The sequence below is a fragment of the Clupea harengus genome, chromosome 19, assembly GCF_900700415.2.
Source record: "Clupea harengus chromosome 19, Ch_v2.0.2, whole genome shotgun sequence".
NCBI classification, from domain to species: domain Eukaryota; kingdom Metazoa; phylum Chordata; class Actinopteri; order Clupeiformes; family Clupeidae; genus Clupea; species Clupea harengus.
This window is the reverse complement of record NC_045170.1, coordinates 12,144,958-12,172,056: the sequence shown is the minus strand read 5'-3', so window position 1 is coordinate 12,172,056 and position 27,099 is coordinate 12,144,958. Positions and strand designations below refer to the sequence as shown.

The 27,099-nt window shown below is 43.4% G+C and overlaps 1 protein-coding gene across 1 annotated transcript in view; it reads left to right on the top strand.

Moving 5' to 3' along the window:
• The window catches only part of LOC105909027 (collagen alpha-1(XIV) chain), a 58,622-nt gene extending 33,827 nt beyond the window's left edge, over positions 1-24,795 (top strand). Inside the window, exons 24-48 of the mRNA XM_042710661.1 lie at positions 1,278-1,424; positions 2,986-3,060; positions 4,652-4,791; positions 5,012-5,135; positions 6,226-6,369; positions 6,765-6,929; positions 7,029-7,067; positions 7,356-7,494; positions 8,056-8,198; positions 8,666-8,775; positions 10,879-11,037; positions 11,913-11,990; positions 12,294-12,380; positions 12,687-12,740; positions 14,069-14,164; positions 15,145-15,198; positions 16,338-16,391; positions 16,499-16,552; positions 16,683-16,754; positions 18,248-18,283; positions 18,708-18,774; positions 19,110-19,298; positions 19,972-20,049; positions 20,730-20,885; positions 23,007-24,795. Of these exons, the coding sequence (XP_042566595.1) occupies positions 1,278-1,424; positions 2,986-3,060; positions 4,652-4,791; positions 5,012-5,135; positions 6,226-6,369; positions 6,765-6,929; positions 7,029-7,067; positions 7,356-7,494; positions 8,056-8,198; positions 8,666-8,775; positions 10,879-11,037; positions 11,913-11,990; positions 12,294-12,380; positions 12,687-12,740; positions 14,069-14,164; positions 15,145-15,198; positions 16,338-16,391; positions 16,499-16,552; positions 16,683-16,754; positions 18,248-18,283; positions 18,708-18,774; positions 19,110-19,298; positions 19,972-20,049; positions 20,730-20,885; positions 23,007-23,350 (2,804 nt within the window). The 3' untranslated portion in view covers positions 23,351-24,795. The remainder of the gene's footprint in view (positions 1-1,277; positions 1,425-2,985; positions 3,061-4,651; positions 4,792-5,011; positions 5,136-6,225; positions 6,370-6,764; positions 6,930-7,028; positions 7,068-7,355; positions 7,495-8,055; positions 8,199-8,665; positions 8,776-10,878; positions 11,038-11,912; positions 11,991-12,293; positions 12,381-12,686; positions 12,741-14,068; positions 14,165-15,144; positions 15,199-16,337; positions 16,392-16,498; positions 16,553-16,682; positions 16,755-18,247; positions 18,284-18,707; positions 18,775-19,109; positions 19,299-19,971; positions 20,050-20,729; positions 20,886-23,006) is intronic.
• The last annotated feature ends 2,304 nt before the right edge of the window (positions 24,796-27,099 follow it).

The window sequence follows — 27,099 nt, the reverse complement described above, 5'->3', positions numbered from 1 at the left end:
TCCTGTAATCATTTCACAGTCGCTCAGCTGAACTTTAAGTCGTATATTTCATGATGTTGTTTAAACTTTAAGGAGCTCCAACACTTAATTTGAGTACCCCCCCTTCCCCCCTGTTTCACTATGTCTACACGCAGACCGAGTGGTCTGTGCAAATACAGGTCCTGAAGCTTTGTGTTTGCTCAAGCAGTTCAAGGTAGTAATCATGGTGACCTTCGTCTGGGTCTGCATTTCACAGCAGACTGAGGGGAAGCGTTTTGGACAAAAAAGGTCATACGGTCAGGCTTGCATTTGAATGCTGGCAGAGAGTGTGTTACCCCCTCTGGCGACAAACTGGTGACAAAGAGTCCTATGGCATTTGAATATCGAAGGCTGACTGAAATTCTTTTGTTGTTTTCTACGGCTCTGTCTGTATTTCTCCGAAGGCTCATGCTCCAAATGTGAAGAAAAAAATACAATAAATGATGATGTTGATGTTTTTTTAGACTCAGCATTGAAATGCTAATTTCATTATTGTCCCACAGCCCTACACTCTTTTCAGACATTTCTAACCCAAACCTGTGCACCTCAGGGACTTCTGAAATATTAAAGCTATCGTCTGATAATACCCAAAATGAGGATTTATGTGTCGGGGGTGGGCACTGTAATGAATGTGTAATTACCGGAGAGAAAGCTACCCACCACACCCCCCACCCAGGAAAGAAATAAGCACAAAAAGATGCTTTGTGTACAAAAGAAAATCAACTACAAAAAATGATGAGAAATAACAGGACTCTCTAATTATATTCCTCTCAGACTGGTTACCACACATTTGAAAAAATCCCCCACTTTTTCACATTCATCACACAGAGAAGTGGCAACACAATGCTAAGATGGCTTCAGGCAGACGTGACATGCCACAGATGGTGATGGTGACAGATTAAGAAGAAGGAAAATTTGAGAGCCTTATCCTTCTGCGTGACTGTTATTTCATATTGATGAGCACAATCTCTCTCTAACCATCATGAATTACTCTCATTTTACGGCCATTAAAATATATTCAAATGGTAATAGTAATAATGATATTTGATCTGATATTTATTTAGTATTATCTGCAACCTGTTTCCATTGCAGACTTCAAACATTGACTTTGAGAATTCCTTTGAGAATTCCTTTGAGGATGGTGTGATGACAGGTGATCGTAACAGGATATAATTGTAATGTTTCGCCTGTATCCTGAGGTGTGATGACAGGTGATTGCAACAGGATATAATTGTAATGTTTCTTCTGTTTCCTGTCAGATGGAGAGAGACAGGAAGCGTCACTGGGAGGTGGGGCATCCAGACACTGCTTCAGCAACCTGTCGCCCAACACGGAGTACAAGATCAGCATCTATGCCCAGATGCAGGAGGCTGAGGGCCCAGCTGTCACCACCACCCAGAAGACATGTGAGCAGATCCCAGAGTCACATGGCACACGATTCTTTTACAGAATCCAAACTATAGAAGCTAAATAAAAAGCACATTTACAACAAAGTAGCCAGTAAGGGAGAGACTGAACCAAGTTTTTCAGAAAAACAATGTAACTGGTGAAAGACATAGCAGTGTGCTCTCAACCAGAGGTTGAAGTGTGCAACGTGATTTTTGGCATGATCAATGTGATCTATTTATTGAATTGAGAGTAATATTAGTGACAAATTTCCGCTGAAAATGATTAATCTATGCATTATCATCAGACACAACTTTTGTGTGTCTCAGCTTACACAACTGTAGCACAGGACAGCACCAACACCAGCACACAGCGAAGGAAGCATTCATTCAGTTAATTTGGTGGGATGCTGTTGGGAGTAGCCATAGCTGACTAAATGGATGCCCTGATGCATTGTTATAACCCTCTCTCACCCTCTGCCTCACCACTGTGCAATGGCTCCTCATATCATTACAATTCCATGCATTGAGGCAGTTCTAAATTCTATTTACAAATGTGATTTGTATGTGCCCTGCATGTAGAGGCTGTAGACATTGCCCTGTTCTGGAATACATAACAAGTGCATCAAAGCCAGGATCAGTGTATTAATTGCATACAACCTCTTCACACACACACACCTACACACACACACACACACACACACACACACACACACACACACACACACACACACAAAGAGAGAGAGAGAGAGAGAGAGAGAGAGAGCGAGAGAGAGAGAGACTCATAGTGTAGTGTGGTCTTCTGGGGATTAACAGAGTTACTGAGGAGTGGTCTTCTCCATCCCCCTGACTCATTGCAGAGGTCGTTGGCTGGGTCTCAGCTTTAATCCAGCCCGGAGAAGTAATCATTACCGAGCTTGTGATATTTGTTTGCATTGAGGCGCCAAATGTTAGCTTGCTGGCACAGATTTATTGCTTTGTTTTGACACAAATAAAAGCTAAAGCCTCTTTAAATTGCCACGCGTTCCCTGCGGGCTGGGCTCGGAGGCTGCCATCAAAAGTAATTCACAGTTTCAGGTGCCTAATTTACTGCTGTATTGAGTTCTCTGGGCTTTTCAGGAGAGGAGGGGAAAAACAATTCATTTAGACTACTCCTGCTGCTGCTGCTGCTGCTGCTGCAGTAATCAAACTAGCTAATTATATGGTGTACGTAATCACATATTGTGTGTGAAGTTATTTAGATGTACTTGTGCACTGTGCACATCATCTGGCTTCATTCTGCCTTGTGTTTTCCTATAGGGAATTGTGGAAGGGATTAGGTTTCATGTATGTAAGTGTGTGTGTGTGTGTGTGTGTGTGTGTGTGTGTGTGTGTGTGTGTGTGTGTGTGTGTGTGTGTGTGTGTGTGTGTGACCATAAACACTTGAGTGAATTGAAGCCTTTGCAAACCATTCACCTTAAATTGGCCTGCCATAATGTAGACTCTACCTCTTTATCCTTTTTTCTTTCTTTTTCTCACACTTCATTTAATGTTTGTGTGTGTGTGTGTGTGTGTGTGTGTGTGTGTGTGTGTCTGTTTTCAGTCCCCCTGCCTACCGCAGCTCCAACAAGACCCCCCACCACTCCACCTCCTCCCACTGTGCCCCAGGCCAAAGAAGGTATGGGAGCACAACTCACAGACCTCACAAAGACACAGACCTCACAGACTTCAAATCACGCACCTCACTGAACACACACACACACACACACACACACTCTCTCTCTCTTCCTCTCTCTCTCACACACACACATGGCTACACAGAACACACATACACACACAGACCCTACCTCTTACAGACCACCCACATCATCAAAATGACAAGCTGTAATACAGCTTACTTGATACGAACACACACATGCACACACTCAGTGTATACCACCCTCATCTCTTATGTTACTTAGCATACACCTCATTTAACTAAGACACACTCATAGACCTTATAGGAGACACATACACCTTGAAGGACGGTATATATATTACTGTTGAGACACACCTCAACTCACTTAACTCACACACACACACACACACACACACACACACACACACACACACACACACACACACACACACACACCGTTCCTCAAGATCACCAGCTCACACAGTTACCATGGCATCTCACAGTTTGCAAAACTCAAAACAAAAGCTGACGCAAAAAGCCAAAACCTCATCTCATATTATTTATTAAAATGTAACTTTTCACAGAATAATGTCCTGTCCATTAATTTGCTACCTGTAATGGTCACCTCTTGTTCAGTCAGGTTCAGGGATCAGAGGCGGAAACCAAACAGTGCACAGCTCAGCCTGTTGCTATGACAATCCGTCTCCTTTTGACTCTTCTGTTGTCGATTCTGAGTCAATCTTTGACATTCAAAACCCTCGATGGCTGCGTCTGAAGATTAGCACAAATCCAATACTCTTTAATCACTATAATGTCATTAGCATTCTTGCTAATCCTGCTGGTAAATTGATGTTTGGCAACACTGTTTTCGATCCCTTCCATCTTGTGACATGACATGGCATTTCATCGTCACTCAGTAATTCCAATGGCCATTAACAGACTATTCCTAATCATCTTTGTCGCTAACATACATACCATTTTTTCAACTTGCCGGTTGGACGCAAAATATTGTGCTACATTAAGGACAATAAATCCACAAGCCATTCCCATGAACATGTGGTCCACAACAACCTCAGAAGAGTTTTTATAGAAGTTCATAAAAGCTAATTGATAAGTCCTCGCACATCTTAAGCCCTATAAACACCATTTCCCACCCTATAATTTTCTATCGGTGGAATGTTGACTCTGGGAGGAGCGAGCACGGCAGCAACAGGTCTTTCCACCAGCAGGGCTGTTTACCTAAGTATATAAAAAGAATTGCCACAATAGCACCTACCAAACATCAGTAAATGCTCCTCTGCCCAATCTCCGGCTGGAAGGCTCTTGATATGGGATAGAGTTTGCTGAGATAATTGCCAATCATCTCACTGACCGTCCCTATGGTGTGAGGTGAGTGCACAGGCAACTGCTATCCTAACCTATTTATCTCTTCCCATCAGTCTCTTTCTCTTTCTCTCTTTTCCTTTTCTGGTATCCACATATTCCTCTGCCTGCCGGCCTGTGTTGCTATCTATACACCTAACTATCTATCTATCCATTTCTTTCTATCTCTCTCTCTCTCCCACACACACTTTCCTTTCCTTCATCACAGTTTGTAAAGCTGCCAAGGCCGATCTCGTCTTCTTGGTGGATGGCTCCTGGAGTATTGGCGATGACAACTTCCATAAGATCATCCGCTTCCTGCACAGCACGACTGGGGCGCTCGACCAGATCGGCCCAGATGGCACACAGGTGAGGAAGTGGCACCTGAGGAACTAGCCTGACCAAGCCACTCACAGAGAGCACAGTATGGAAAATGGTGTTGCTGCACACTGACTTGTCCACCCAGTGTTGATATGTCCGACACTAATTGGCTCCATGACTCTAGATTTGTTTTTGGGTTTTTTTCTCCTTTCCTCCAGTGGACACTTAACACCTCGCCACATACTGCTCTTCTCTCCTCTCCTAACAGGTGGCAATTGCTCAGTTCAGCGACGATGCCAGGACGGAGTTTAAACTCAACTCGTATAACAACAAGGAACGGCTGCTGGAGGCAATTCAGCGCATCGCTTACAAAGGAGGCAACACCAAAACAGGCACGTGGACGGAGCCTGGCACAGCCCACCGCCATCCCAAACAGAGCGCACACAGGCACACTAGCTGCCAAGTCATACCAATTAGAATATGATGGAGGTTTTGAACTCACTTGAATATGATGATAGGCTTTGAGAAATCCAAGCCTGGTATGGGAAAACATTTTACACTGGAGCATATTTAGCAACAGGTGTCCTCAGATTTTTTTAAAAAAATCAGGCCAGACTGTACATCAGTCTGACCTAGTGTGTGTCCTCCGTGTTAGCGTGTCCTTACTGGATGACTGGCCAATAGCTGGGGATCCTGAAATGCTCTGTGTACTCAGAGCCCCAGTAGGGGGAATGCAGAGAGAACTGGTGATGCCCTGTCCCCCCCCCCTTGCGTGTGGCTGCATATCTTAATCATTGCGGCAGAGGAGAGGCTGTCATGATAATGACCTTACCGGGGGAGATTCTCGCTCCCTCCCAATCGGAGAGGGTATTATAATAAGCGCGTGTGAAGATTATGTGCTGTTTGACTTGTTGTGCTCTCCTCTAGGTTGTCTTTCTGTGAGGCTCAGAGCAAAGCAGAGCTGTGAGCTCATCAGCCCATTTCAGGAGTTAATTGAGTCTATTCCCCTTTTTTTCAAAGAGTATACTCTGTTTTAGTTGTTGAAAAACAACACTGTCCAAAGATTAATTATTAAGACTGTTACAATTCCCTTTTTTTAAATAATAAATTAGCCATTGTTATCAAGGCAAGTAATCAAGCCGTAGTTTGCAGTCAGTGAAGCATTGTGATTAATGCGTTCATTGTTTCTGAGTGTATCCTTGCATCCTTGTCAGGGAGGCTTACAAACTAATGAATGCTCATTTTCAGCTTTTCCTATTTGAGTCATGTCTCAGAGCCAGGGTCTCAAATCCCCCAAAGTCTCTTTGAGATGATTTGAATAACGCTGTATGTGCCATGAAAACTAAGTAGTTTTTATCTCTGTCTATTTACACTCCACTTTTGGCCTTTTAAAATTCATATTCCGCTGCACTTTCCCGAAGGAGACGCCGGGAATTTGTTGTTTTTGGACTAATGAGCCCCCAATTCTCTCTCTCCTTAAAGGGAAAGCCATACAGCACGTAAAGGACACCATCTTTACTGCAGAGGGGGGTATCAGGAGGGCCGTCCCCAAAGTGCTAGTGGTCCTCACCGATGGACGCTCCCAGGACGACGTCCACAAGGTCTCCAAGGAGATGCAGATTGAAGGTGAGGAACACATTGTCTGACGTCTCTGGACACATTGTGTCCTTTCAGAATGCTTGAGTTAAAAGAGCCAATAACCTTTCCACTCATTAACCTCTCTTAAGACTGAATTCTCTCTATTCATATGAGCATGTGAGCTTTTCAAGAGATGGTTATGGGCATCAGCAAGGGAGCACCCTTGCTTGCTCAGATTCACTCACGACATTACAAGTACCCTGTTGACCTATTTAATTGCCTGAAGTGCAGTGAAGAGGAGACAAGCTAACCTTTTGATACCACCCAAGGGCAGGGGCAGTTGCACCCAAGTATCTAGTCTAGACTGGCTGTGCTGGGATGCAATTATCGCTGTAACTTCACTTCTTCCTCAATTTGAATGACTTCTGGCACCTACCCTCCAGGTTACATTGTTTTTGCCATCGGGTTTGCGGACGCCGACTATGGGGAGTTGGTGAGCATTGCCAGCAAGCCTAGTGAGAGGCATGTATTCTTTGTGGACGACTTGGATGCTTTCCAGAAGATTGAGGAAAAGCTAGTGACATTCGTGTGCGAATCTGCATCTGCAAGTAAGTGATGCAGTACAAAGACTTATGACATTGATTTGTAAAAAAAAAGTTTTGCCTTGAAACAAGCAAAGAAAGAGTGACATTGTTCTTTTTTTCCAGCTTGCCCATCTGTGCCAATGAGAGGCAGCACTATGCCAGGTACAATCATTCACATCAAACTCCAGTAAAGTTTTTATGCTGTCACTGCAGCATGTAATCATGAGCACAGTATGTCTCGCATTTCTCTTGTTTTCTTGGATTTCATTTATTGTTTTAGACAATATAATTTTATGGATGCACTGTGCAACATTTGTCAGTATAGTTTATCTGATCGGAACCCCCTTCTCTTTCTACCCCCCCCCCCCCTCCCTCTCTCTCTCTGTCTCTCACTTACACAAACACACACACATATACACAAACACACACAAACACACACAAACACAACAGGCTTTAGGATGATGGAGGTGTTTGGGCTGACAGAACAACAATACGGTAACCTTGACGGTGTGTCCATGGAGCCCGGCACATTTAACAGCTTCCCCTGCTACAAGCTTCACAAGGATGCCTTCATTGTCCAGCCCACCAGGTACCTGCTGCGGCCACAGTTAAAGTGACCTCGCCCTACTAATGCAGTATATGAGGAGAATGTGTCAAGTCAAAGCACCTTTGCAGGAAACATTGAAGAATTTTATTAACAAAATCCAATCTATACTATTTAAGTCATTTGGTGGCAATTTTCTGTGTCGATGCAGCAATAACATCTAGTGTCATCTGTGTTATTTTAACTGAGCACTGGGCTGGTGTCACAGTGCCTGGTCACACTCTCTACTCACTCTGCTCTCTTCCAATAGATATTCCATTGCCATCACGTTATACCTCAGTTTTCCTTTGTTTTCTAAAAAAAAGGGCCATGACTGACTCACTGTAAATAATATAGAACAAAGGCATGGCAGAACACCCTGACTCGTAACTAACCTAGCTAGAAAGGCACCAGTGCAATCACCTTGTATCACTGACATAGTGTTGCACATTTTCAGTTGACATGCTATAACCTTTCCACTCATTAACCTCTCTTAAGACTGAATTCTTCTCTCTATTCATATAAGCATGTGAGATGGTTAAAAGCTGTTTGCCTCTTCCACCTCAGGTACATCCACCCAGAGGGCCTGCCGTCTGACTACACCATCTCCATGCTGTTCCGCCTGCTCCCTGAAACGCCAGAAGAGCCTTTTGCTTTATGGGAGATCCTCAACAAAGACAATGAGCCGATTGTTGGTGTAATTCTAGACCGTGAGTGCTTCCAGTAATGATTACTGTAAACTACCTGTCTGTCTTTCTCTCTCTGTTAGTGAATTTGTGTGTTTGTGTGGGTTTATATGTGTGTTTGTTTTTGTCTGTCTGTGTGTGTGTGTGTGTGTGTGTGTGTGTGTGTGTGTGTTTGTGTGTGTGTGTGTGTGTGTGTGTGTGTGTGTGTGTGTGTGTGCATGTACGTATGTGTGTGTGCGTGTGTGTTTCACTACACACCTGCAGGTGTGTAATCTGTTGTGAGCCCAGGCTTCCACAATGATGACTTAGCAGCTCAGCAGTATGTAATTTAGGGATTAGCCTTTATCTACATGTAAAGCGCAATGGTGAGCACCAGGGCTGGAATGAAGAGATAAACAGCAAAGGTCCCATACAATGCATTAGTATGTAAATCTGCACGCGGTAATGGCATGATGAATGAGCCCTGTCCCCCCCCCCGTCTCCATCACCAGATGGCGGGAAGACTCTCACTTTCTTCAACAACGACTACAGAGGGGAGTTCCAGACCGTCACCTTTGAGGGGCCCCAGATCAAGAAGCTATTCTTTGGCAATTTCCACAAGGTACAGCTTTTACGAGGAAGTGTCTTGCAGTATTCACACGGTCCTTTGTCAGTGTCACACAAATGGGGCATTACATCTGTTTTGCCAGCACCAATGTCATGAGATTTAATTTCACTTCTGTTTCTTTCATCTCCTGAGTAATGTATGTCACTGAATGCAGAGCAAGTTGTCCATTTGTTAAGACTAGGAGATCAACCAAAAACCTCTTTGATCCTTTCCTAACATGCTATAGAAAAGAAAATAATTTACAATCCACTATTTTTATACCAGTATATCAAAATGGTGATGTTATCTGAATTTTAATTAAAGTAATTTTAAGTAAGCAAAGCATCTTAGGACATTTCCCAACAACAAAGAAAATTAAAAGCTAAGAACTATCTCAGTAGTGAAGTTTTTTTTATTTGTTTGATTTATATTTTTTTTTTGATTTTATATTATAAACCCATTTAGAGAAAAGAAGGAGTAGCTTTTGGACAGATTTCCACTCTCATCCAGTCTCCAGTGATTGCACGTAGGAGATGAAGATCTATGTGTAATTCCCCTTCTCCCAGTTGAGCTCCCAGTTCATAGGGGTCATGCATTCATCCAGAACACCAACAGGGAATGGATGGACAAGCAATAACTCATCCTTAAAAACCGATCCGCTCCCACTTACATGCGGGCGCCTGCCAATCGGCCATCACATTACTGTTTAAATTCACATTGCTGTAATTTTTTTAATGTTCTCATTATATCACTTTGTCGTTCTCAACGCTGTATCCAAACAGTCATGCTAATAAAGCAACTTTAAATTGAATTAAGAGTGGGAGGGAGAGAGAAGCAGCTGTTAAAGCAGGCAAGGACCTTCCAGGGTTGCTGCCTACGATCAAGGCAGAATGTGTTAATTGTTAGAAATGAATGTGTGCGCAGGGTGCATGAAATCAGTCTCTGCTCCCCCCAGTGACTGTCCATCAATAATAACTGTGCTGTCTATGTCACATTATTTTCACTATTGTACATTCTAGCTTACCATTTGCCAACACCAATTTTGGCCTTTTGCCGAAGTGATTTAAGACATATGCTATCCCAAGGTTAATATTTACTAGAAAGCTATTACGTTGTAATGCTGCAAGGATCGGTGCCGGCCTTTGGTGGATTAAATTGGTTTTAGATTGGTTTGGTGAGTTCTCACATTTGACACTAATCTGGATGATTGGCTGGGTAATTTGGCATGCAGTCGCCCCTGTTATGAATATGTTCAAGCAATGGGCTTCCCTCTTCATCTGCATTTTATTGCAACAAGAAAAAAAACACATTATGCAAACAGAAAGCATGTGCGGGGAAATTGCCATCCAGAATATCGCTGACCCTGGAATATGTAAAGTGACGACATGCATCTCTGAGCCTTGGCAGCGCAACCTCAGAATGGGCGGACCCAGCCAGCTCTGCGAGGCAAAAGGAAGCTCATGTTCTCAGCCGTCTGGTTGAAGCTTGTCACCGTTAGCCGGCGCTGATTAAAGTGGAGGACGTATCGCAGTGTTTCCCTTTCCAATTGCAAATCTGTTCTGCTGCCCCCCTTTGGGAGCGAATCAGGCTCATCAGTCTGTGATTGCTGTTATCTTCCACACTGGCCTCTGCCAGAGCCACATCACTCAGAGCCTGTGTGAAACACTACATGTCCAACCCATCATCCCCTCACCAAACACCCACTCGTCAGAGGATGGCAAAGTGATCGTGCAATCACCTATGAAATTAAATTCAATTAAATTCACTGTTAATTGTAGAACTGTGCCAGGCTTAGCTGAAACCAAATCCTCTCCGGCATTTACCCTTCTCTGGGGATGCTGCTCAAAATCAGGCATAATACACAGCTTTTAGTAAGGAGGGAAAATTCTCTTCCATTTGACTCACCGCAGGTATTGAGGCACCACCTGCTTCCTGTCATAGTAACAGGCAGAGCTCTGGGTGACTCACCCCAGGAACCTGCTCCGCTCGTCCGCAGGAGTCACATGCTAAATTACGTGTGACTGAGATAACCGAGCATTACAGGATGAAGGGATTTGCCCGGATTTGCCTCAGCCCTTTGTACTGAAGGCTCACAGCGTAATATGCACTGTCTTCCAGCTCCACCTAGTTGTCAGCAAGACCACAGTCAAGGCCATGATTGACTGTAAACTGGTGGGCGAGAGGCCGGTAAACGCGGCAGGGAACATCACCACAGACGGAGTGGAGGTGCTGGGGAGGATGGTGCGCTCCAGGAGTCAAAAGGACAATTCAGCACCGGTACGTCAGCCCCTCTCTCTCTCTTTTTGCTCTTTTGACTTCTGTTTTTCCTTGTATTTTTCTTTCTCTCTCTCTCTCTCCAATAGCAAAAGCCCACATAATCTCTGCACTTACAGTACTGTGTCTGTGTGTTCTATGTGTGTATGTGTGTGTATGTATCAGCGTTTGCTTGCCCTTGTGTGTGAATATCAGAGTGGGTGCATGTCATTTGATGAAATATGTATGTGGGAGATGGAAGAAGTGGGCATGAATTCTAATTGGAAACACCAGGTATTCCACTGTGAACTTTTGACCTGAGAAAAACCTTATATGCTTTATATTTTCTTTTTTCCGTTTTTGTCCCACTATATCACAGAGGAAAAGAGATATGTTGTCAGATTAAGCTTTCGTTGTTTCCATGGATTGCAAAAAATTGAAAATAAACACATATAGAATTAATAAATAAATACATTAAATAATTAAACACTTGAAATTCCATCTGGCAAATCTTCAATTTTTTATATTATTTTCCTTTTGCTCATAAGGTGTGTTTGATAAGTTCATGAGTACACATCAGATTCACTCTAACTACATATAACGCCATTTGTTTGGAGATGAGTACAAATTCTCGAATAGTAATTAGTATCTTGGAAAGTTGTCACATTTGCCTAAAGGTGTCATACACAGAATTAACACCCGTGTGTTAAAACTCACTGCACAAGTTTGGAGATTGATATCTTTGGAGATTGATATACTTGGACGCAGCAGGCAAACACTAAAGGATTTGTTCATAGTGCTTCTTGCGTGATGCCCAGTGTATTCTCCCTGGTTGCCTGTCAACAGACTATGGTTGCAACACACTCAGTGAAAGCTCTGCATGTCATGTCTGTCCACAGTTCCAGCTCCAGTCCTTCGAAATTGTCTGCAGCACATCCTGGGCCAGCCGGGACAGGTGCTGTGATCTCCCAGCCCTGGTGAGTGTCTGTTATGTCTGTCTGTGAGCCAGACCATGAATGATTGACTGCAAATTTCTGCCTGGAGCACGTTACTATTTATGCCAGATATATAACAATAGTTTAAAGAAAATAGATTGAATTTGCATTCTAGCTGACGTAGCTCTGTGACATGCATCGTCTCCTACTTCTGTGACGGTATAATCCCAATACTTTTCTGGCCAATAGCTTTCTGGCTTTATGATAGGGCTTTAAGGTAGCTAGATGAATTTTTCATGGTGTTGATTGTAAGTGTTTTGATGGCACTCTCATGCTGCTTTTCAGAGAAAGGAGGAAGATTGCCCTGCTCTTCCCCGCTCCTGCACCTGCACACAGGACAGCAAAGGCCCCCCTGGATCCCCTGGACCTCCTGTAAGATTCCCCCCCACCCACAAAAATGATCTGTATGTAATGACTGTAGAATGGCACTCTCGGGAAGCAACTGCTGGTGGACATACTCCACTGTATTTTACTGGCCTGATTCATGATCAAGCTTATTGAAATAAACTGCCATGCTCTAAAGTCTGTAGCCTCCTGATAACCAACCCATAGACTTTTCACAAAAAAAGAGAAATTGGATGACACTTTTTTTTTCTTGGTTCCCAGGAGGATATTTTCATATGTGTTTTATACAAATGTGTAAGTGAAGTTATGTGTGTCATTCACTGTCACTCACAGGGTGGCCCTGGAATAAGAGGAGCGAGAGGGGAACGAGGGGAACCTGGCCCTGTGGTACAGTATAACCATAATGCACCTCTCCAATTTACCACTTAGGATGTGTCACTTATAATTTTTGAGAATCACTGGAGAGCCGGTATTCATGTCTGACTATGATGTCTTGGCAGAAAGAGGTTTGTAGGAGAAAGAGAGGGGATAAGATCAGCTTCTGAAATGCTGCATTTTGAGTTTAAGAACCCAATGCCCAACGATCTGTTACAACATCATGAACGTTGATTACGTTGTAATACGATTGACAATAGTGATAAAAACCTAACATGCAGTGGTCTTTAATCCAATCAAGTCAGGTGGGTTTAAAAAAAAATTAAAAATTAAAGCTCCTTCTAGTTTTCCTTCCATCTCCAAAAGCCTCTCGGAAAAGCCTTCCAATCACTCCTGTATTCATTCCTCCCCACCGACCTGCCCATAACCATTTGCTCTCGTTTTCCATTTTACCTTGGAAGTGACGGTGGGGTCCTGGCAGATAAGAATCAGATTGCTTGAATGGTGTGCTATCAGCACATGTAGATTTCCCCCGGTAATGACACTGTCATGCTGGGCACACATGCGGCTCCTCCATCTGCCTGGATTTGGTATTCATTGGAGAGATGGAGGGTGGAGGGCAGATTTAATGACCCTTCTTTTCATCCCGGCCCTCGGCTGCCCATGCCTCTGATTCCAGGCTCTAACATGTTGTTAGCCCAAAACCCACCCAGGCAATTTGCAGCGCGGTCTTGAAAAGCATACAAAGTAGCGTGTCGCCTGGGTATTGTGTGATGCATTCACGGGCTGCATTTTCTCTATCGTGATGGCGCTGGATGCTGGAATGAGTCATTCTCGTTAACAAGACTAGTGATTGTACATGTGCATTTGATTCTAATTCCAGAAGTCCTTAAAGACTTATACATCTTCCTGACTATTGCCTTCGTATCACACCCATATCTTTAAAGTATTTTACCCAAGGACAAGTGTCAAGGGTAAAAGCATGTCAGCTTGGAATAATAGGATGTAATAATACATAAGAAGTATTTAGTGTTATTATTTGACATAGGGGCATAATCTTTATCATCATCATCGTCATTGTCATATTCATCACTGCAGCTCTTACCATCACTAATCATCAACACTGCCACAGACGGGGATAATAAGGATATTAATGCTCTAGTCACAATCTATAATCACCACCAACCCCTTTTGATCCACAATTGATCTCCCTCCCTCCCTCTCTCTTCCTCTCTCTTCCTCTCTCTCTCTCCCTCTCCCTCCTTCCCTCCCTCTCTCTCTCTCTCTCTCTCTCTCTCTCTCTCTCTCTCTCTCTCTCTCTCTCTGTCTTCTCGGCTCAGGGGCTTGCTGGGCCAGTGGGAGATGCAGGACTCGCAGGGACTCAGGGACCCCCTGGCCCACAGGGACCAAGTGGAAGAACCATCATTGGGCCCCAGGTAAGGCACTTGCAGTTATTCCCAAATTCAACTTTCAGATACAGAATAATAGCTACACCACTAGAAAGAATGCTAAATCTGTAGTACGGCTACTTTTTCTTTTCAGTACTGTGAGTTTTTTTTGTAGAGCCGCTTTGAGTCAACCTCATAACAGTTCTCAAACTTGAAAAACACTTTATATCAGCTCTATCAGGAGCCTTTTATCCAACAAATAATTCCTTTGGTGTAAATGTCTGACATAGATCGTTGTTAAAGAACCCGTGAGAATGTATTGCTCAGACACATCTATTCTCAAGATATTTGATTGCAATAACAATTGCCTCTTGGACATTTATTATAGCAAATGAATTGTTTGTGAGCCAAGCATACACAGTCACTTCTACCAGTGCCTGCACACACACACACACACACACACACACACACACACACACACACACACACACACACACACACACACACACACACACACACACACACACACACACACATCAATATTTTCAATCAATATTTAGTGTTCCAGCTTATGACTTTCTGCATTCTCTGTCATCGTGTAAAAATTGCAATTCTCACGTCAGTGCTTTACCCCTTGAGGGCTGAAACTGAGATGATAGCTGGTTTGGTGAGAGGCCTCATTACCCTCCTAATAGACTGTTAACGTTGCAGCGAGCATCACCTAGGCGGTAGCATTTGTTCAGATATTGACAGATTGATCATGTGGATTCACACCTCCAGGAAGTACAAGGAATGCCTCAAGCAAACATGTAATTGTGAGAGCTTGTGGCTATTCTTCCTGAATGGAGTTTGAGAGAAATGGTGCCTTTAAGGTTAAGTGGTTTCACCTGGGGTTTTGTGTTTGTGTGTGTGTGTGTTTTTGTGTGTGTGTGTGTGTGTGTGTGTGTCTGTGTGTTTGTGTGTCTGTGTGTTTTGTGTGTGTGTGTCTGTGTGTTTGTGTGTCTGTGTGTTTGCTTGTCCTTCTTTAGGGTGGTCCTGGTGAACGTGGTCAGAAAGGAGATGGAGGCCCACCTGGACCTCAGGTACACTACAAATCCCATCATCACATTCATCGTGTCTCAAGCTTTAACTTAGTTAGGAAAGCTCTTAAAGCCTTATTCTGATGTAACGTTGGCATCCCATAGATGACATTTGGCATGTGTGAGAAAGGGGTGCACAAATGTCACAAGAGCTGGGTTGTACCTAAGCATGTGTGTGTGAGTGTATCTGTATGTGAGAAACAAACAACAGAGCATTCGTTTTCGTGGGAAAAAATAATGGAGGAGTGAGCTGGTAATAGGGTTATTTACCTCAAAGTGCATTATTTGTCCATATCTGCACACCCAGGGGTCTGTTTATTCTTAGCCATATTTATGCCCTCAAAGTGCAAGTAGAAGTTGGATGTATTTGCTGAGGTATGATCCAGCTCTCATGGCAACTGTGACAAAAAATGTGACAAATGTATAATGGAGCTTTCAACAGTGCTGTGGAGTACATTTGTAAATCCCATACCAGCAAAACCTAACAGGAGCAGTGTCACAGTTTGACAGTTCCTTGCCTCTATAGCTTTGCAAACACTAGGCCCCTTCTGAGCGTCCGTGTCAGGTGAGGTCTTTGAGTCCCCTTACACCTACAGCAGAGCTCATGTCAGCCATCAGCATGCGACGAGAGTTTACAATACAGAAAAAGGCCCACGCAGACACTCAGGCACCGTCGGCTGCTGTGCAACAAACGGCCCCAGCCAGCAGGTTCAGAATGACTCCCCACAGGTTTCATTGTGTTCTCAGAGCCATGCTGGTGTGGAAAACTTCACTGATAATACTCTGGAGGAATTGAAGGCTGAGTCATACTCTGGCCACACTTGAAAGACTGATCAATATTCAGCGCATACTGTTTGCTTGGATCAGAGCTGGCATTTGATGGATAAGAAAGTCGTTTTTGATTGTGCATTCAAAGTACAAGCTGTACAGAAATATGATTGCTATTTACTTTAACGCAAACAAAACAAAAAACAATGTTCTTATAATTTCGTAGGATTTGGTGTGATTGAATGTGTGATGAGTCACATATCTGAATTGAAATTCCAGTGTTGGCTGTTTATCAGTGCAGGACATATCTCCGTTGTATTTTACTATATCTCAGGATGCTAGTGTTTATCTTGACATCATCGTAACCATTTCAGGGCAACCCAGGAACAACAGGACCACGTGGCGGTGCAGGACCACCTGGCCCGAGGGTAACCATCCTCTGAAACATTGTTATCTATTCTCTATCAGTTTCATGACTATTGTAGGGGAAATACGGACCATGTCTGAAACATTCTCTGGTCTTCTTGTCCCCAAGGGTCAGACTGGCAAAGATGGATCTCAAGGACGACAAGGTCCATCAGGGACCATTGTAAGTACTTCACGGTGTCACTTGATGTGACTTTATAACACCTGCAGTACTTTCACAGAAAAAGGCATTTTATTTTTCGTTTTGAGTTTTTCCCTCAATACCAGCTTTATCAGGACTTTCTAACCAACAGGGTGGGCCAGGAAATCCAGGGGCGCCAGGCCAAAATGGACCACCTGGACCTTTAGGAGAACAAGGCCCGCCTGTAAGTCTGTTTGCTTGGCTTTGAGCTTAAGATCACAACTGTCACAGCTGTCACAGCTTAGCGACATGAGAAAGGATGGATCCAACCCGTTTATGTAAGGGGTCAGGCCATTTCTGGCCATGGTTGTTGAGTTCTGTTTAGTTGATTCACGCTGATGTAGTCTGGTCCTGTCATTTGTTCTGACGGGCCGTTGTTAGCCATGTAGATGTAACACAACCCTGACCTCTGCACCTCTTCCAGAATGCAACCCTTGGTTGTTCCCACCCAGAGAATAGGATTAAGTGCTCACGCCTGCTTTTGAACAGCACTTCTGTCTCGTCTTGTCAGTGTAATGTGAGAGACACATGCCGGAAGCAAGGGTTTGAGGGGCAGCGTTTAAGTGGGAAGGATTAAGAAATAAGATCTCTTGACAGGGCCCGTGAGACGAGCACAGAGCAGGAAGAAATTCACACGGCCTGTAACTATATAGATATAAACACTTTAATGGAATAGCTGAAGAAGGACAGTTGTCCAAAGATTCCTGTTTTTAGATAGTTTAGATAGCTTGTGAACTGAACTGAAATTTTACTTACATGACAAAACTACAATTGGTTGGTTGGTGTGATGGTTATAAGTCATGGGCCTGTTTTCTTGGAAGTAAATATGTTCAGAATGACCATGTGTGCTTTGTTACAGATTTTCTCAAAGGGCCGTTAATTTCAGTCCTATCAGAGCAAGTTGTTCAAAGATTGTTAGCCCCTTTCTTGGCAAGTTGTTTCAATACACTGAGGATGTCAGTCATCATAGTCCTGTCCTAAATCTCAACAACTCTCTGCAAGTGCATTGTCATCTCAGCCATTCAGTAATAGCCATGGAGATAAGGAATTAAAGTAACACTATGCAACAATTTGAAACTTTTTGAGGTATGGTTTTATAGGCAACTAGTTTTGGTATCATCCTCAGATTCATTTTGATACCATATGGTACCCACTACCCATCCAGGATATGCACTATATAGTTCTGTGTTTCCTGGCTGGAACACCTTGCAAAAATGGAAGAAAATCTTTCACAGCATGACATTGCCAGCTATACTAGCAGTTAGTGTGTTGGCAAGCTTCTATCAGTGTCAACTGGGCTGTTGGTAGTGTTTGCAAGGTTTTTGCATGCCTTTTAGGTAGTTAGCGTGCTAGTTTTGGAACAGAACTCCTTATTGCTGCTTTAACATTGGAGTCATTAAATTTGGACAAAGTCACCCTAGCAGCACACTCCAGCTGTTGCCATGACAGCTCTGTCCTTTTGTTTGCCAAGGAGTGGTTATCACCACAGCAATGTCTCGCACACCTAAGACCCGCCCGTCTATCACACCTGAGGGAGCAGTCTGCAGCTATTTTTAAATAACCTGCCCATATGACTCATTAAACACTGAAAGTAAAGGGGGGAAACATTTCTTGTTATTGTTGTGCATCTTTTTGGCATGCCATAAATTCCTCCCTCCCTTCCTTCTTTCGTTGCAGGGTCTCCCTGGAGTTAAAGGAGAGAGGGGTGAACGAGTAAGTGTCTGCGCCCTGAACTACACACAGATCAAATAGTTATCATAATATCGTCTCACCCATAATTACAGGCTGTCATCTTCACCACCATGTCCTTTGTACAAACGTAAAAGGATATAGTGACACTGGCTATTATGTGCCTATGGAGTTTGGATCTGTGATGGTTTTTCTCTCACATAAGCTTTCATCTAAGTGAGAGACGTAGAAGACACAGTAAACACAGGAGTGAACACATATAGAATGTAATTATGAATTCCCCTGGAGGAGGTTGTTTGTGGAGAATGTTTTTTCATGAGTGTCTGTCTGCCGGATTGGCAGCCCACAGAAGGTAGTTTACATGCCAGTTTACAGCACAGGGATGTTGTCTGTCTAAAGCATTAGCAGCAGCTATCCTCACAAGATTACTGCTGTTTATCCTTCCCAGGGTGATGTCCAGTCCTCATCTAACGTTCAGGCGATCGCACGACAAGTCTGTGAACAACTCATACAGAGTGAGTCTTTTTGACACACACTTGAAATACTTTTCACCATATACCGTGATACGTATTACACCTGTGATTGAACCAGGCATTTCTGTAAAATGATGTCATAGATTTGTTTTACTGGAGCCCTTGACATAGTTGCTTCAAATGCATTTAATCATATGTTATAGCTTGTGTGTATGGGGGGGGGGCTTGTTATGAATGAGAGAATATGCAGCACACTACGTGTGTTTGTGAAACAGAAAGAATAAACCATCTAGATCTTTAGACTATACCAATGAGATATAATGCAGCAATGCCATTTTATCCCATCCCTCCCTCTGTCTCTGTGAATGCATTCACAGGTCATATGGCGCGCTTCAGCTCCATCCTCAACCATGTCCCGAGTGCGCCTGTGTCCGTCCGCACAGTTCCCGGACCCCCTGGTGAGCCTGGCAGGGCAGGATCCCGTGGACCGCAGGGAGAGCAGGGTCCTCCTGGAAGGCCTGGGTTCCCTGGAAGTAATGGAGAGAATGGCCAACCAGGATCCAGAGGTACTGAATATGCTGTCAGTCTCCTACAGTTAAATATGACCTTCAGTTAAATATGACCTTCATGAGTGACAGTGGCTGAGGGATTTAACTCAGGTAAGCCTGAGGAGGGAAGCTTCAGGATTTTGCCGATTTATCTACATCTACAGCCTGTCACGAAGCTCTTATTAAAAAGTTTTTGGTCTGTAACATTTTAGAGTGAACTTGTGTCCAGCAATCAAGAAGAAAGAAAAGTGCTTTAAAAGAGATTGTCAGAGGGGTCTTTATTGGGTAGGTAGAATAGCTGAATGTAAGTGTGACTGGACTTCACAGCACAATAGCACTTTTTAGTTCTTCGCTCTGAAGTACGCTGAAGACTATAAAGTGGATCATTCCACCAAATTAACATCTTATTATACTCAGACAGCCATTTCACAGGAACAAGATACATAACAAACGTGTTGGGGTAAAGGCACAAAATCACAAAGCTGATTAATACCAAGCGCACAATCCATGACCATTGTTTTGTATTATCACAAACTCCTTTTGCAAGGACTTAGAGAGGAAAGTGTGTATTGAATGTTAAAGTTTGTCTTGACTGAAAGTAGAACAAAAAATTGGGTAATTTTCCATGGTAAAAGCATACAGTCTCATGTGGTTTTTCAGGATTGTGCTTGTGTTCTGTGTGCCTTCCCAGGTCTTGGGGGTGAGAAGGGAGAAAAGGGAAGCCCAGGCGTCGGAGTCCAAGGTCCCAGAGGCCCTTCGGGTCCTCCAGGTAAGACGGCCGCAGTCGCTGAGAAATCCCTCGTGTCATGAAAGCCGTGCAGGCAACAGTGCTAGGATTTTCTCCATCCCCTCTCCCAGAGGAAACATCAATCTGTAGAATACCAAGAGCGAGAAGTAGGAAATAATTCCATCTGTGTTTCATCTGAAAGCTATAGCTTCTCCCTCCAGTGGAATATGAAAACGGAAATTTGGTGGTTTCTCATTTTGTTGTGACTCTGAAGGCTTTCCCTGAAAGATGCTCTCAGTGGCTCTCGACTCTGAAGCTGATTGAGCGTCCATGTGCCTGTTGTCCACTGAAAGCCTTATATGATAGTTGTCTGCCTCTTCTGAATGACAAAGAAGATGATTTCTGAAGGAACTGGAGATCTTGATTGCAGTGGGAATAGGGAGCAGCTGACATGGGAATATCACTCAATCACTCGAGTTATTTAGCAGCATATTGATGTATGTAATGTCTAATGACTAATACCTTGAGTATAATTGAGTGAATTGTGTACTTTTTAAAGAAAGCATGGACAGTAGATAGATGGATGGATCATTTCCCGGATGGGTTGTTGAAGTGATGGATGATTGGACGATTGGCTGTTGAATAGCCAATCACGTGGATAATAGAGTCAAAGACTGTAGTTGTTACGTTACCATGCCAACTGTCGCATTCCGATTTCACAGGACCACCTGGAGAAGGCCGGACTGGTAGCCCGGGTGGATCTGGTCGCCCAGGCAACCCTGGTACTCCTGGCCGACCTGGCATACCAGGCTCGGTTGGATCAGCTGGCCCCCCTGGCTACTGTGACCAGAACTCCTGTGTGGGCTACAACATAGGAGGTAACACCCGACACCTGCACTTCCTCCCCACATGAAACACACAACACCTCAGGCACGCACGCAGTCTGGTGAAGAACCATACAGACATTATGTGAAGCATATTTCAGACAGTACTGTATGACCACTCAGATTTGAGGTCCCTTTCAGTGTACTCTATAATTGGAGACACAATGAGTGGTGTGGTTCTGAAACTGAATGCAGCAAACTGCACATCAGCAGTTATGGTACATATGGTAAGTTGTGGCACATATAGCATTTACCATCTGATGACAGTGTGTAGAAATGTAGACTCTTTAGACTGTGGTCATTATCTCAGCTATGTCGCTGCAAAGTTCCTACTTCATAGTTCCAAACCTTTTACCTTGGTGCTGTGACTGCAACACACTGAATATCTCGGTGCTTCTGTGGGTAGGTATGTTTGGTGTGTGTCTGCAGACAGCACCCAAAGGTCAAAGTTTGGACTGAACCTAGCTGATGTTACCCTGCTCTCTATAATTTGTAACACAGTGTCTCAAGCTCCACTTGCGACATTTCAAGGTGCAACAAGAGACAGTTTCTCTGCAACTCCTTGAAATAACAACTAGCCTGAGACAAATAATTCTGTCTGGATATAATTTGCATTTACAGCAGAATCCATGTAGATTACATCTTTAAATTACCACATTTAAAGATATAACGCTAATGTGCCTGTGTTATATTCTATATATGAAAGTAGTCAACTGACTGACCTATACTATGACTATATGACCTTGAATTAAATATGTTTTCCATATGCATGTGTGTATAAATATTTTACAAATTTTTGAAAAATATTTATGTTCATGAATGAAAAGATAAGAATTTTGACATTGTAAAGAGGAATGCCAACATTCATTAACTTGCCGTGACAAAGCATGTGACTTTCCGTTGAGAATGTGACGTTGATGTTTAGTGCATGTTGGCTAGTTGTATTGAATGCACCTGAATGTAGCCCACCCTGTGAATACCCAGTCCTGTAATGCTGTCCATCTCTTGATTCGCCAATCAGAATGCAAAGATGGACAGCATCAGGTTAGTGGTATTGCATAATCCCACACAGGTGGGCGTGTCTCTGATCCAAAGTGAGTCTATAATTAATCAGTGCTCTCATCAGCATGATGACATCATCTTGTCTTCCTCATTAACATCTGTATGTGCATGTTTGTTTATGTTTCTCTGTGTTTGTTCTGTTTCTGTCTTCTGCTGTCTCTCTCTCTCTCCGTCTCTCTGTCTCTTTCTCTCTTGTTTTTTACCCCAAAGGCCAACCACAGTATCTGAAAGTCTACTGAGGCACAGCCTCCTCAGACACATGCAGATCACAGGCTGTCATCTGTGATCTGTGCGGATGTGTACAGTAGTCCACGAGCAGCACAGTTCCAATACTCAACCACACGTAAAACCACAGACACAGATGTATTGCAGAACACACAGAACACACACACACACACACACACACTGAAAACCACGTCATACACACAGGCACACAGACATCTATTGAGCCCTTGTTCTGTTTCCTCCTCAGTCGATATTGGGTACCATATGGCTCACAGAAACTGTGACACTCTCATTTAATTAATTTGGTTTTCAGACCGAGGCGCACATTCAAGAGAGTAAACAAGAGAAAGAGCCATGCCAGATATGTCTCTGTGAGGGTGGAATTAATTTTATATTGAATGCAGTGGAGGAGAATGGAACCCTTTGTTCCATGTTGTATCATTGCCTTTACATTCGCATTGAAATTAATGCCACCCTCGCATGGTATAAGTGGTTTTGAAGCCACTGTCCTCACTTACTCTTTTGAAATGCAGCGCAAGCTGGCCTCCAGGCAACTGTGTTTTTGATTATTCTTCCAAAACCATGCATTACATCGCTGCACTATGTTGCTATGAGATCAAGCACAAATACAAATTTACTTTGATAGTGAGATTCCTTTTGTATACTTTTATCCTTGTAAACTTCCGTGTATTGTGTCCCTCTTTCTATGTGTCAACTTCAACTTTGTCAGTAACTCTCTGCTTTTCTATATCTCTGCTCCTTCCTCTTGTCCCGTCTCTCTAACCCTCCAAACAAAAACTCACTCACGCTTGCTGGTGGTGGTAAAAGAGGAAGAATCTGATGGTGACCCATCTCCTCGGGGTATTTCCATAGCCCAAGTGCCCAGCGCCTACCAGCCGTACGACCCCAGGGAACACGGCGAGGCAGAAGAAGGCGCATACAACTACGGAGTTGCCTACGGCTCCGAGTACTACCATCCCAACTACCCGGCCCCCCAACCCGTCGCCCCAGACGATCCGCTGCTGGAAGCAGACGGAGCCACGGAGCTCCGGTCTCCCGGCGTGCACCGCTCCTCGCGCAGCCTGGCTGAGACAGCAGAGGACACCGCCGCCGCGGCCCAGGAGCATCACGTCGGCCCAAAGGGAGACTTGAAACCTGCTGACCTCCATTGAGCCTGTGGCTAGTCCAAAGCCACCTTGCCAGGACTCAGCGGCACACACGTGCGTGCTATCTGTGGGAACATCATCAAGTGCCTGATGCAAAGCCCCCGGAAAGGATCTCTTGGTTGACTGGAAAGGGGGGGGGGGAGTAGGGGGTTGGAGGGGGATGGGAGTAGGGGGTTGTGGGTGGGTGGGGGGGGGGGGGTTAAGGGCCATTTTAGGACTATCTCTCTGTCTCTTGCTGTCAACATGCATGGAGCCCCGATTGTGTGAATCAGCTGTGGTGTTTGTTTTTGTCCCGTAATTTCTGGGTCTCATATCAGTGACCCCCCCATGTCTGTGAGAAACATTTGTACAGTCTGTGATCTAACGCTGGCAATGTCTCCCTGCCTCAGTCACTCACCTCCTAAGGCTTCAGTCGCCTCATGTGTTAAGTGCCTGTTTATACTCCTAGCAAAATAGATATTTTTGTTTGATTCTGTAGATATCGTATGTGTTAGAAGGTTTTTTTCCCGGTGCGATACATACAAGGCACAACTCACAGATGTCACCATATACAGATTGGACAGTTTGGAAGATCTGAGGGCACTTGATTTAGCTCCTGTTAGATTTTTTAAATGAGGGATTTACATGAAAATGCCTGATTTGGGTTTGTTTTTGCATTTTGCTATTTGGAAGCCCTGAGGCAAAGGTGATCATATGTGCTTGTCACTTGGTCACACTGGTTATTTATTTTGGAGAAAAGTACGAGCCCATATTAGAGCGGATTGCATGTTTTATTTGTTTTTTGTTTTGGTGCCAGTGTATTTTGTTTTCAGGTCAAATTAGGATTTTTACCAATTAAAACAAATCAACCTTTTTTCTACACAGGGCCTGAATTCAATTTAGGCCATTTGGTTGGCTGCCTCTCAGATCAGATCAGGCAGCAAAATTGTCTGATTGTATTCAAGCCTAAATATTAAAGGGGAATATAGGATAGTTTAAAATGGCAAAGAATAAGCTGAGCGCCTGGTGGATATTAACGTTGTTACATCTATGACCTGATGCATTATGTAATGTAATATAGCAGTTATTGCAATATGATGGATATGTGTTCTTTATAATGTTTTGTTGTTACATTATAATGGCTGAGTTTGACCCTACTGCATTATATCGCATTGTTATTGTGTTAAATAGTTAGGCCTGTGGTCTAATTGCTGTCCAAAAGAAAATCTTATTGAACTGGACTCTGTCAAACCTCTTACCATAATTGTTGCTATCAAGGAAATAATTTATTTTTGACTTGGTATTGTTTTTTCTAAATCATTAAATAACATAAGTACAGCCATGAAATCAATATTTGCTGTAGCTTTTGTTTTTCAATCCATGTATATAAATCAGAAAAAAAGGCACTTGACTTTAATCTTTAATATTGTTCTGTGTATGGAGTCTTCAGAAAGGTTTCTTCAGTGTTTTACACAAGTTACCAACAAAGTCTAAAGCCACAGCATCTGCCACACACACACAGACACACACAAACACACGCAAACACACACACATACACACACACACAAACACACACACGCACGCACACACACACCCATATACAGATCAAGTCAAGTCATGATGTGTATCAGCAGTAGAGTTGTGGACTAGCTCTGTCTCCAGAGTGAACGGCTATAAAAAAGCAGCCGCCCTTCCAAATCCATTGCGGCAGTAAATCAGATTCATCCCCACAGCCTGGGGCCCAACACAGGTGATGGGTGAGGTGCCACCCAGAAATGGTTAGCTAATCCCAAGTGTTTATTACACGTGCAGTGGAGGGCTGGCTATAGTTCATAGAGTGTGGTAGAGGTTTTGTAAAGCTGATTCACAAAAACCATCACAGAGGTTAATGAAGAACATAACGGGCATGGTCTAAGTCTGTTCGTTTCTGAACGAGTAATGTGGCACAGAGTAAGTGGACAGAGATCGAGTGAGGGAGGGAAGCAGTGGTGGGTGGTGCTAAAATAAAATGTGTTGTGGGGCGGGCGGGCAAACAAACTCACTCATTGCATTTAACAAGCATTTAATCACTGGCCTGTAGTACAACTTGAGCATTGATACTGCCCTGCGTTCCTTTTCAGTCCCGTATATTTTCCATTGACAGCATGGCCAATGCATTAATGGTGTTTCTGTGGAGAGTTTAAATTCTTTTAAGCTCTCACTCTCATAATGTTCAAGCAAAGACGACTCAAGGCTCCACATAATGTTGCAGTCTATCATTCTGGACAGGATGTGTTGAGTTTTTGGTCACCTCTTCATTTTGCTTTCTTATGCCAGTCCTGTGGCTTTCATCTAGCTGTTCAGCATTGCTAGGCTTGCCTAAAACATTTGCCTCATAGAATTGTCTAGATGGCTGCAGCTACTTTCATTCCATTAGCATTTTTTTTTTTCAGAAAGATGTTTTTAGGCCTTTTACCCTTGTGGTTGTCCACAGAGCTTCGGTGCAGAGGCTTTGAAATAGAAAACAGGGAAAGTAATAAAAAGCCATTACTTACACTGCGACCCAGCCAGTAAACACTGCGGTTCCATTTGAAGTCGCTTTCTCCTTAAAAGTACCTGTCAGATAGCTAATGATGGTGGGTGTGAGCAGAATTGTCCAATTACATTAGGCCAAAAAAAAAAACCATAAAAACAACACCCATTCACTGCCAATAAAATTGGAAAATCTGAAGCAACCAATTAAAGAGTAGCCTCAGGTCAGCTGCTTGCCAAAAGGTGAGGGACTTGCATACATGAATGCTTGCGTACACTGGCTGACTGGCGTCCCTCACCCAGAAGTATAGTATTCACACAGAAATTAACCAAATACAATTTGGAACCCTTTTTTAAATAATTCCGACACGACTACCAGGGGCATTGTACAAGTACATATTTTTTTATTTCATAACTATATCGCATTATCTAATCAATTTATGTTCAACGTGTTTAAGTAGATTTTGTTCTCTGGATAATTGGAAGGGGGGCTGCGCCCTGCATTAACCATCCACCACCGGGAAGGATAATTAACAAGACAGAGTGAGACTTACAGAATGACTTATGGATGATGATAGAATTTGGCATGAATCTTGAATTAATCTACCCCTATACTTTACTCTATACTTTGATCTACGAGAGTGAATACACTCTAATGAAATCCTCTTCAAATGTAATTATGTTATTTCACTGCCAGGTTTCTTGTTGTGTTGAAATCTTATGCGCATTTCTTTGTCGTTAATGTTTTGCAGCGACAGGCATTGAGTGACCAGTAAATTTAGAGAGATAAAGTTGAAAGTATGATTGAGTAGGCCTACAAATTGAGTATGAAGGAGAGAATATGTTAAAGGAAAAAACAAAGTAGAATGCTCATTAGTGTTTGAATTGGTCTGGTGAAGAAGGAAGCCCTGCCCCCTTGAGCTGCAATCCTGTGTGTGATCAATGGCCGCCAGTGGCACTTCCATCAATACTACCTCCCTCACGCTGCAGTTCATCTCCGGAAGCTCAGCACTGGTAGGATCAGGAAGTCCACTTTAGGTGCTGCTCAGGTTAGACCGATGAGGCAGAACACACATTGCCCTATTACAATCTCTCCTGATTCCCTTTCCTTTTCTTTTTGTTTTACTTTTCTTCTACAACCTCAGTCTCCCTGTTAACACCACACCATCCCTTACTACACTATTGTAGGCCAACTCTTTCTTTCTCTTTTAGCAAGTACAGTGTACTGAAAATGAAGCCTGGATAATACAATAGGCTAATAAAGA